At 52.0% G+C, this 11,198-nt stretch overlaps 1 protein-coding gene across 1 annotated transcript; it reads right to left on the reverse strand.

Annotated features, from left to right (window-relative positions):
• Positions 1 to 206: 206 nt before the first annotated feature.
• Positions 207 to 3,002, reverse strand: CDKN1B (cyclin dependent kinase inhibitor 1B). Its single transcript, XM_086610475.1, has 3 exons — positions 2,380 to 3,002; positions 1,654 to 1,784; positions 207 to 366 (listed from the first exon to the last, which is right to left on the reverse strand). The coding sequence occupies exons 1-2, from the start codon at positions 2,852 to 2,854 to the stop codon at positions 1,654 to 1,656; spliced, it is 606 nt and encodes a 201-aa protein (XP_086466601.1). The 5' UTR covers positions 2,855 to 3,002; the 3' UTR covers positions 207 to 366.
• Positions 3,003 to 11,198: the final 8,196 nt, after the last annotated feature.

Raw genomic sequence — 11,198 nt, forward strand, 5'->3', positions numbered from 1 at the left:
TTCCCCCCCCCCCCCCCCAACCAGGTTTATGTGCTACATAAGGTAACAACTATATACACAGGTAGTACAATGAAGCAAATAAGGAAACACCTAATTGCACAATGCTACATCCAATGCTTTAGAGGCAGGTCTTTTAAGAGTGCCTAAAATTTTAGTGTTATTGTTTGCTTTTTGTTGTTGTTTTTGTTTTGTTGCTGCTGCTGCTGTTGTTTGTTTTGTTTTTTTTTTCTTTTCAGTGCTTGTACAGGACCTCCATCCCAACAGAGATCGGCGATATGTATTTTCGCTTCCACTACAACTTTACATCTTCCTCGCTTCATCGCCCCCGGCCGCACCCGCTGAACGAGGACACGCACATTCTCCGCTCTGCAACGGGGAGGGGGAGAAAGGGCGGGGGGAGAGAAGAAAAGGGAGACGATCAGAAAACGTCGAAAAGAAACGCGATCCGCGGCGTAACCGGTTCAAACCGACACCGCATCCCCGGGGCGGGCAGGCCCTGCCCGGGCGGGGCCCCTGCGCTGCCTGCGCCCCGCCGACCCCCCTGCGGGCACGTTTTACCCTTCGGAGGGAAAAATAGGGGGGGGGGGGGAAGGATCCCTCCTCTCCGGCCTGGGGCTCGGCCCGCTGTCTCCCCGCCCGGCGGCTCCCCCCTCCCCCCCCCCCCAAAACAAGCGGGCGGTAGTAGCGGCATTTGCACAGCCCCGCATGCTGACGTGCTCCTCCACGGCTCACCCCAGCGGGACTAATTTGTTGCAACTTCTGCTTTACAGCTTAATCTCTTTTCTGCACAATCGCAAATCGTGTTTGTAAACCTCTCTCCTAACCCCGGCTCCGAAACCGCCGGCGCAATTTACCAACTCCCTCCGCCCCAGCCCTCGCCTTAAAACAAAACAACAACAAGAACGGGGGGAGGGGGGGGAGCACAACTCAGGTCCCATTAACCCGCTCTCTTCCCTTTGCCAGCGTCTGAATCCAAACCGAAACAACCAGGAGGAAAAAAAAAAAAAAAAAAGAAGAGAGAAAAACAACTTTTCCTAACTCGACATTTAAAGAAAGTGCCCGGATTCCCCTTAGACCCAATTTCTCGACTTATTTCTCCAGAGGTGGGAGGTCGCCGCGACGTGCGACGGCAACGCTGACATCGTAGGTGACAAAACCATCGGGGGGGGAAGGGGCACGGACACACGAGAAGCCCCCCCCCCCCCCCCCCCCGAAATCCCTTGTCATTTGACATCACGCACCAGCTGCGTTTTGAAACTCGGTCCCTCCACCCGCACGGTCCTCGGGAAAGGGCCCTCCCTACCTCCGGTCCCGGTCTCCGCGGAGGGAGGGAAGGCAGGGCTGGTCCCACCGCGGCCAGGGCTCCCGCCGCCGCCCCAGCCCCTGCCCGGGCGACGCTGAGGAGCCCAGCGCCGCATTTCGCCCTTGTTTTTGTTCTTTCCAACCCCTGCGCATCCCACACCCTCCCGCCGACACACACCCATCCCCGAGCGCTTGGATGAAAGCCACCGTTCCTCGGGGAAAAGACCCGGCAGCCAGCCCAAAGGGGCCCGAAGCCCCCTCCCCACCCTTCCTCACCGAAGCAGGATACCCACTCGGTCACCTTTTCCTTCCCTTACTTGCATTCTAATGCCAGACTCTAAGGGAACCTACCTAAACCGGTTTACGTTGATGTCTTCTTGGGCTTGATTTCTTGGGTGTTTGCTCCACTGAACTGGCACTGGGGGAATCTTCTGAAACCTCTTCTTCTGTTGTGTTGGCTCTTTTATTTTGAGGAGAGGAATCTAAGAGGGGAAAATTAAAAACAAGGGGGGGAGGGGGGAAGTGATATTAAAATACGTTTCTGCCAGGTGTTTGCTCGGCATCCGGGGGGGTAGATAGGGCCGAAGGGGGGGGAATATTCCCGGATCCCCATGTCTGCTATCAGCTACGTGAAAGCGAGTAGGGGGAGGGGAGATGGGCTTTTCTCTAGGTAAGAGATCCAAGTTTCATGTTTTAGGCTAAAATCCCTGTCCGTCTTTTGCTTCACATGAGCGTTACGAACCTCCTCCCACCCGGGCAGGAGGCCGGGTCCCCGCAGAGGGGCGGCGAGCGGACGGGCGGGGGGTGGGGGGCACGATCCGCGGCTAAAGGGCTTTTCCTTGCAAATCGTCTACCGGTCCCCATTTAACGCGGGACCCCCTTGCGACTGCAAACGGCCCCTTTTTGGTTGTTTTTGGCTTTTTTTTTTTTTAGGCGAAAACAGGCGGGGGCTGGGGGGGGGGATACAACGAGCCGGTGCCCAGCGGGGCACAGCCCACCGCGGTCAGGCCACGCGTGGCACGGGCGACGAGGCCGAGAGCGGAGAGAAGCGCTGCGGCTTTCGCAAGGGTACGTTACCATCGGCGGCAGGTCTTTTCCTCTGCCCAGTGCACTGCTCTGCAAAGTCCGTCTGATTTTCAGAAACGTCAGTCTTTTGACCTACACAGTGAGTGTCCTCTGAGATTCCCTGAGAACCGACAAAAACCACGGTTTGGCAATTCCCGTTTACGTCCAAGCTCTGGCGGCCGGCGGACTTGCAGACAGCTTTCAGTAGCCTGGGGGGTCTGAAGTAGAAGTCGGGCGAGCTCCCCTTCTCCACGGCTTGCCACTCGTACCTGCCTTCCAGCGGCTTGTGATTCTGGAAATCGAAATTCCACTTCCTCTGGCATGCCTCCTCCATCTCCTGGCGGTGCTTCTTCAAGTCCCTGTTTAACTCTTCGTGATTCACCGGCCCGAAGAGGTTCCTGCAAGCTGACGGCTTCGGGTACTCCGACTGCCTGGCTTCCATGCGCTCCAGGGTAGGGCTCCCATTAGAAATACGGACGTTTGACATCTCCCCCCACCCTCTTTCTTCTGGCGGCGGTTGTTTTGCTCGCTGCTCTCCCCCCCGCAGCCGCCGCCTCCTCCTCCTCCTCCTCTCCGCCTTTTATTTCTCGGCGTTCGGCGGCTTCGCTCCGCGCCTCCTCTCCGCGCTGCCCCGCTCTCCGGCCCCGCCTCGGCCCCGCTCGCCCTCGGCCCGCGGAGAAGGGGCGAGGAGCCGCCCTTGCATAAGCGCCGGCCCGGGGATGAGCCCCGAGAGCCGCCGCCGCCGCCGGCGGGGAGCCCCGGGCGGGTGGAGGAGCGGTGCGCGGGGGGAGCGGCGCTGCCCTCCGCGGCCCCGGCTCCGCGCTGCCCCGCCGGTGATGGTGATGCCCCCGCCGCTCGCACCACCGCCGCGTAGTAAAAGCGAGACGGAAAAAAACAAGGGGAGACGAGCCCTTTTCTCGGTTGCCCAATATGGCGATTGAAGGGAGGCTGACGAAGAAGAAAATGATTGACAGGACGAGTCTATTTAAACAGCCCGGCCGAGCCATTGGTTACGGCGGCGGGCACCGCCCCGTCGGCCCGGCCCTACCTCGCCGCCGCCGCCGGCTCTAAAGGTGGTCCCGGCCGGGCTGGGCCGGGCTGGGCTGCTGCTCCTCTGAGCCGAGCCGAGCCGTGAGGGAGCGAGGGAGGGAGAAGGGGGACAGGGAGCGGGCGCGATGGAGGAGAGAGGTTTTGGAAGGCACCGCGCTCGCCGCTTCCCTCTGCAAAGCCCAGGCCGGGCGGGATTTGTGCCCACTGCCCCCCAAAAAACCCATCCCATCCCACCCCACCCCATCCCGTTGCTTGCCCGAGAAGCCCGAGTAATGGTGGCGGCTGGTTACGTTTTGACTCATTCCTGTGACAGGAGTCTCCCACCGCTCTGACTTTCCCGAGTTGGGCGCTGGCGCCGCAGCCCCCTGAGGTCCGGGGTTGGGGGCAAGCTCGGGGCTGGCGGGGGGGGAGTAGGGGCTGTCCTGCCGGGACGTGCGGGGGAGACCGGCACCCTGACCCCACCGCACCCCGACCCCACCAGCTGCAGGGCCAGGCTGGCGGCTCCCAGGGGAAGGGAAGACCACCTCCGTCTGCCTTCTGAGCAGAGAAAGGACTAGGTGAAGAAACGGCTCTAAAAAAAACCTCCGCAGGGATTTCGGATCTCGGCAAGCAGGGGAAGGAAAACAAAAGCATTCTGTTTTGTCCTGTTTGTGTGCTCGGAAGATTACAAGAGCCAACAGTCACAGCCAGGGATTTTCTAAGCAAGTTCCTCTGAGAGCCACAGCAGGTACAGTGGAGATAAGAGCAGTGCGGTGTCCTCCTCCCTGCCCTCCTTGTCTCCAGCCCCTTCCGCAGCCATCTGACCTCCCCGGGCACGGCAGCCCCTCGATGCGTTGCAGCACACTGCAGGTGCTCTCAGGTGCTGAAGGTTTGACTTTTCCAGGGGCCCAGATCCAAGACCTGAGTCTTGGAGGGCTGGAGACTCTTCACACCAATCCATCCAGCCAGGTCTCCTCTGCGAGCAGAGCAACCCTCTCCAAATTTGCTTTTTGGAGCAGAGTGACAAGCTATGTCAACAAGGCAGGGGTCAACACAACTGTCTGAGAGAGGAGTCAACTGATTTGGCTTTGAAGACATGGAGATTTTACCCTGTGCTGTACTTAGACACTCACACTCACTCTGCTTTGAGGTCTACAGTTTTGATGGGCCACTGAAACCTTTGCTGCAGTTGCTCCTGTGAACTGATATGCTAAATTCTGCACACACTGGAAAGGGGACAAAGGTATTACATGGCACTCAAGCCCAGGCCACAGCAGCCTGCTTGCCTTCAGCAGCAGGTAGTGGCCACCGGCCTCTGCTCACACCACTCACCTGAGTCATCTCAGGATCACCAGATTCAAGTTCAAAAAAACGATGTGTGCAGGCAAAAAAAGAAGAATATAAATGAGATATTGTTTTAAAACCAACGAGGTTGAAATAAATTATTAGCCATGTTAGTTTTATTTGTTTGCCTAGTTTTTTAGCACTCAGAAGTTGTTCTGCAATCTTTCTCAGCTACTGTAAGTTCTAGCAATTGACTTACAGAAAATTAAGGCTGACATTCTCATGCCTGCAGGAGCTGAGACTTTTTTTGGAAGTTGCAAGTCCATGATAAAACTGCATCAGCTGGCAAAGCGGGGCCTATTCATCTGCTTTATTTGCAGGACTTCATCTTCGTTTCTCCAGGCTTTCCTGTCTTTGACTTCCATAGACACCAGCAAGGAAGTGCCATTTCAAACTTGTCTTCACTTTGTCAGTCAGGTGTGGGGCAGCTGGCTTGTTTTGTTGATTTCCACAAGAGAGTCGTTGTAGGCTAAGAAAGTGATCTGCAAAATATGTCCAGGGGCTCCCTGAAGATGCCCAGGGCTCACCCTGCCCATGGGGACCTGCCTGCTGGACGTCCCACTGGTGACTCCTTAGATGAGGAGTTCCCAGTCTCTGCTCCCTGGGATTCACTGCTGAGTCCACAAAAGAAAAGCAAACCCCGAATCTCTGGAGCATATGCGGCCGTGGGGATTGAGCGCTCGGTCTCCGCGGCCTTTTGGGCTTACCCCCCCCTCCCCCCCCTTTACTATCTCGGCATTCCACCTTAAATCGCAGCGGCTGCAAAGGGAGAAAAAAGGCTGTGTCTGCAGCGACCTTGCCATGATCTAAAGTGTTTTGTTTACAGTCAGGCACCCCCGATGGCTGCAGCAAATGGGGAGAGAGGCAGGAGCCCGTAGTAGCAGCGAAGGCGTGGAAAAAAAAAAAAAAAAACAAGAAAGAAAAAAGAAAAAAGAATAGGGAGGGGAAAAAATTACTAGAGCTCTGGAGTAAGGATCTGGAAAGATAGGAGCGCCATCGTCCTTGCAAAAAAGGGGCACGGCAGCGGGGATGCGGTGGAGAAGGGGGGGCGTGTGCGGGTTTGCGCGGGCCGCGGAGAGGGGTGGGGGCGAGCTGCGGTAGAGCGACCTGAAAAAGTTCTTGTCTCCAAGAGGCGGTTTTTCCTCGCTCTGTTGCTGTTTAAGCTGAGGATGCAGCCCGGCAAAGATGGGAAGGGAGGATTAGAGAAAGAAAGAAAACAAAAAAAACCCACCAACAAAAAACGCCAACCAAAACTCGGAGGGGCGAACCAGGAAGGAGGGAGGAGTGTTTATAGGGAGGTCTGTGCGAGGAATGTCCTGGATCCCCTAACAGCCTCTGAACACCCTGTCCCCTCTCTTCCCAGTATCCCACTCCGCTCTCTTGTTTGGGCTTTTCCATCACTCGCTGTTTTTCTTTCCTCCGGAACCACTCAGGCGAGCTTCCCGTCCTCATTTTGGCCGCCCTCCTTCCCCAGCACTTTGTAAGGTTGACAAGTGAACCAGCAAAGCGCATCTGAAACCGCACACATAAAGGGGCTGGGTTGTTCGGGATTTCAACGTTCCCTTGCAAACAGCAGGGGAACTGGGAATGATACCTGAGCTCTTCCACAGGACGTGTCTTCCAGAGTGGAGGATGATGGAGGTAGGGGCATGGTGTGACCCATTTGAAAGCCGAGGAAGTTTGCTTTTCATCCACCTCAGCTGTTACTGAGCTGCCACTGTTTCCCCACACCTCCAGTTTTTCAGGCAAAACGTTAATTTCCTCGGGAGATATGGGGTGAGGCCACCACGAGATGTGAGGCACAGGCCTCGGGAATTCACCTGAGTGCATTGGGGATATTCGAGACGCACTCAACAGGAGTCCCTCCCTTCTGGGCAGGATTAGGGCCCTGTGAGGTTCAGCAGCAGACACCGCCAGGGAGGAAAGGGCCAGGAGGGCCACAAAGATGATCCAAGGGCTGGAGCACCTCACCTATGTAGACAGGCTGAGAGAGTTGGGGCTGTTCAGTCTGGAGAAGAGAAGGCTCTGGGGTGATCTTATCGCAGCTTTCCAGTACCTGAAGGGGCCTACAAGAAAGCTGGAGAGGGACTTTTGACAAGGGTATATTGTGATAGGACAAGGGATAATGGCTTTAAACTGAAAGACAGTAGATTTAGATTACATATAGAAGAAATTTTTTACATTGAGGGTGGTGAAGCACTGGAACAGGTTGCCCAGAGAAGTTGTAGATGCCCCATCCCTGGAAGTGTTTAAGGCCAGGTTGGATAAGGCTTTGAGAAACCTGGTGTAGTGGAGGCTGTCCCTGCCCATGGCAGGGGGGTTGGAACTAGATGATCTTTGAGGTCCCTTCCAACCCAAACATTCTATGATTCTATGATTCCGTGATTTTATGGGATATCATCCAGCAGCACCCAGGACCAGAGGAGCAGTGCTGGGGGGGGCGGGGTGGGAGGGGGGGCGGCTAAGAGACGGCAGTCCCCCCCCTGCTGCTCACCCGCTGAGAGAGGGTACAGCCAAGACGAGCTTAAGACCTTTTGCTCATTTCATGTAAACTCTAGAGGGAGCCTAAGGACAGAGATCAGGCCAGCACCAGCGCCCGGCCTCTCTCCTGACAGCATTCCCCCTAGGCAGGGGTCCCGGCTCTCATCCCTGCTGCCCCGCACCTTTTTTTTTTGTTCTCTGCTTTCTGCTTTCCTTGCTGGAGGTGGAGAACAGTTGTGGGCAGGAGCGTGGGCACTGTCACACACCTGCAGAAACTTTGGATGGGATTGCGAGGACCAGTTCAGGGGACTTTGGGCCCTTTGGAGGGTGCTGGCTGGGGGTAGAGTTTAGGGGTGTCCTTAGACACCCTAAACTTTTGCCTTAAAAAGCAGGTAACCTGTCAGAACTGCCTTCTCTGCAGTAGTGCAAGGAGTTGGACAATCCCACCGTGCGGTAGGGCAGGTTATACAAACAGTTCTGTCAGTGGAAGATACAGGTTAAATTATTAGCACTCCAAGTTACTAATTCTCTCTCTGGAGCTCTCTGCTTGTCACCACCCTTTCCTTGACTTGCTAAAGGAGCAGTCCTTCTAAACGACCCTGATTTTATCTCAGGGAAGAATATCCTGGTATGGCTTAGACCACTTTTTTTTCTTTTTTCTTTTTTTTTTTTTTTCATTTTGCTTGAAGTGCAAAATAGAGAGAGATTAAACTGCTCTTGAAACAGGTGAAGCTGGGAGTGTCCTACAGCCAGCAGCGATGCACCCTTCTGGGTAATCAACTCTTGCATTTTCACACCTGGGACAAAGGAGAGGATGTTCAGGTGCAGTCCCTAAAATAACGCACAGGCTTATGTTGAGCTATCCCAGCAAACAACACTATTGTGGAGATGAGGCTTAAATCAATAAAATGGTTACTTGCTGTAAACTGGCCTGATTTCCCCAAACAAAACACACTGTATGAACAAAAGCATTTTCCAGCCAGTATAACTCCATCTCTGTAAGATTTCCCATTTAATACATCACATATCCTTTCCCCCTTTCCCTTTCTCTTTCCCTTTCCCTTCCCCCCCCTTTCTGTTCCCCCAATCACAGAGCAAACCACATAAAATATTCTCAGGTACAAAGAAACTGGCAAAGCCCTCTAGTTCCCTGTGGGGTTGACCTTTACAGTGAAACGAAAGGTCCTTGCCTCGGCAGCAGCTGTAGCTCAGGCTGAAGAGCGGCCCCGCTCAGGTGCAATACTTCAGGGAGCTCCAGAGGCAGGGAAGCACCTCTGCACAGACCCCATAAAGTGTCCACCAACACTCGACTCCCTCCCCAGGGTACGGTGAGGATTAACTGAGCCCGCTGAGTACAGAAAGTGCGGTGCAAGAGCTAAGTAGCAATAATAATGATGAACTATTATTGTTACTACGAGATTAAACAGTTTTCCAGACACTTGCTCAGCAACCTACGCCTTTAAGAAAGTTTCCCAACAGATGAATTATATTCAGTGGAAATGAGTTGTTCTGTTTTTCTACAAAGCCTGAAGTGAACCTTTCTGGGAAGGGGATGATATTTTGTAGCAATGTTTTCTCAAGTACAATTCTTTAGGTTCCCAAGTGATGACACATTGTACAGCAACGCTCTTGGCACAAGACCTTCATCTGTGAGAAGGGACATTGGCCCTGTTTCTTAAAGCATTCATTAAATAAAAACACCCTATGTCATATGTTATGTTCCTCTGAAATGTTTAAAGTTTTTAGTGCATGAAATCATATGGTGCCTGTTTTTTTTGTTTCTTTTTTTTTTTTTTTTTCAGAATGCAGCACTAACCTCTAACTCAGTTACTGAACATCGGTGGAAAAGCTTGTTATTTTTCGTTAGCGTCATGTTTTGTTTTCATTGGTCAGATCCCAACTTTATGCAATAGGCTTTTTCAGAAATACAGATTATGTAAAATGTAATGCTTACAACGGACCACAAAAAGGCCCACTCACCAAAAAAATAGCCGGACACAAAAACATCTGCATCTGTAGCAATATTTAGGCATTCTGGGTGCCATTTACATAAGAATCTAGCCCAGTTTTGGTGTGGTTTTTTTTTTTCTTTTTCTTTTTTTTCCAATGGGCTGTATTAATTGCCTTAGGATCAAGAGGTCTACAAACATCTTCCTTATATAAACAGAGGAACTGGTCTGGCTACTTTCTAACCCTTCAAGGGAGATGACCCATCTCACATAGCAAAATGATAGCATTAAAAAACTGATCACTATCAGGGCTCAGATTCGAGTTCTGGTTCTGGTTCTCTGGGTCATGTTATGCACATTGCTGCAACTCTTGGCATCTACATTTCTCCCCTCACGCTCTTCCTAACCTGTTTAGACTTCAAGCTGTTGGAAATGCTCTGTACAGTACCAGGTACAGTGGGACTTCAATCTCAGTCGAAGTCTCTAGGTGCCAGGGGAATAACAAATATAAGAGTTCTCATTACATTTCTAGCTTACCACATTTTGTTCATGGTCATCAACCCAGCAAGCGAATTGTACAGCTCCAGGACGCAAAAGCCAGGATGTTGACCTACAGGAAAGTGATTATTACACAGAAAAATTGAAAGTGTATTCTGCAAGTGTCTGGCAACAGGAAAATTGTTATGAGGTAGGTGACGGGCTCTTCAAGACAAAAGAAACTTTATTATCCCAGTGACTCCACACTGGAACCAAACACCGTCTTTTGAGGCATTCCATTTATGGAAAAAAAAATCAAGAATTGTCTCTAAGTTGATCTCATTAGCATCTTGCATATCAGGTTCAAAACGATTCCTTCCCTTTCTCAGCCCTCTAAGAATTTGCAGCCCAGTTGCCACCAGCCAAACATATAACTCCTTCCTCCTCCCCAGAAGTGCTCTACCACCATCCATCCCTACCACTGTTAGTACTACCAGGGCAACAGCCCAATTACCAAGGGGCTGCTGTCGTGTTCCTAATCCTGTTCATGGCCGATCTAAATCAGTCACACCTAAAATGGTAGAGTAAGCTGGCAAGCCAAATGGCAAAAGTTATTTCACTGAAGCCAGTCTACTGCAAAATGCACCGGGGCCGTGATTTCAGCTGCTTATGAGAAAGATGGAAAAAGAGAACCCTGCATATTTATTAGCATTTGTTCTGGGTTTTCCTCATAAGGAGTTAAACATTTCTCAGAGCAGAGGCCTAATCTGTTGTGTTTTTTTGACTCTAACAAGCTGCCCGGTTACTCCCTTTGTTCTGGCTGCCAGCAGCTAAACTGGGACATCTATTCAAAGACAAGTACCTGAAAGCATCACTTTAAAAGATTTGCCACCTTGTTATCTCTAGTTTGAAAGGCTTTTTGGGAACAACTTCCACTCAAAATGTTTGCAAAGGACAAAGTTAGCATTGCAAATATTGTAGTTTATATATAATAGCTCACTTGAATGACAGCATCAAAACATAGCTGATGCTATGAGAGAACCAGGCAATTCTCCTTTCCTTTGGTTGCCCCCCACCCCAAGTCTGCAATAGACAGGTGGGAAATCATAGAAGCAGCCAAAGCTATGGTCTCACTCAATAGCTGCTCTTCGGGTCTCCATAACAAGCTCCCTAAATAAGTTCTTCTGTTCCTAGTGATTTCCAGTACTTGCAAGCCATGTGCAACCTCTCAGAACTCCTTTGCCCTTCCAAAGCAAACCAAAAACTACCAAAAAAATAATCCAAGCCGTCATTGGCAGTGTGGGTGTATGAACACTTTTTGAGCCCACAGCACCTCATCGTTCAAGAGAGCCCCTAAGAACCTCACAGCAGCCAAGTTTCTCCGGCCAGTGGGGAGCTCTTCTAACATGCTCCTTAAAAGTCTTCAGAGCTAACTATTAGACCTGCTAGACCCTTCTTCCAGGCTGCCTCACACTGCTGTGTTGGTTTGCTGAGCACCAGAGTTAGAAACAAAATCGCCAACTCTCAGCACTCAAAAGAGACTAGTCAGCC

The sequence above is a fragment of the Tauraco erythrolophus genome, chromosome 4, assembly GCF_009769465.1.
Source record: "Tauraco erythrolophus isolate bTauEry1 chromosome 4, bTauEry1.pri, whole genome shotgun sequence".
NCBI lineage: Eukaryota > Metazoa > Chordata > Aves > Musophagiformes > Musophagidae > Tauraco > Tauraco erythrolophus.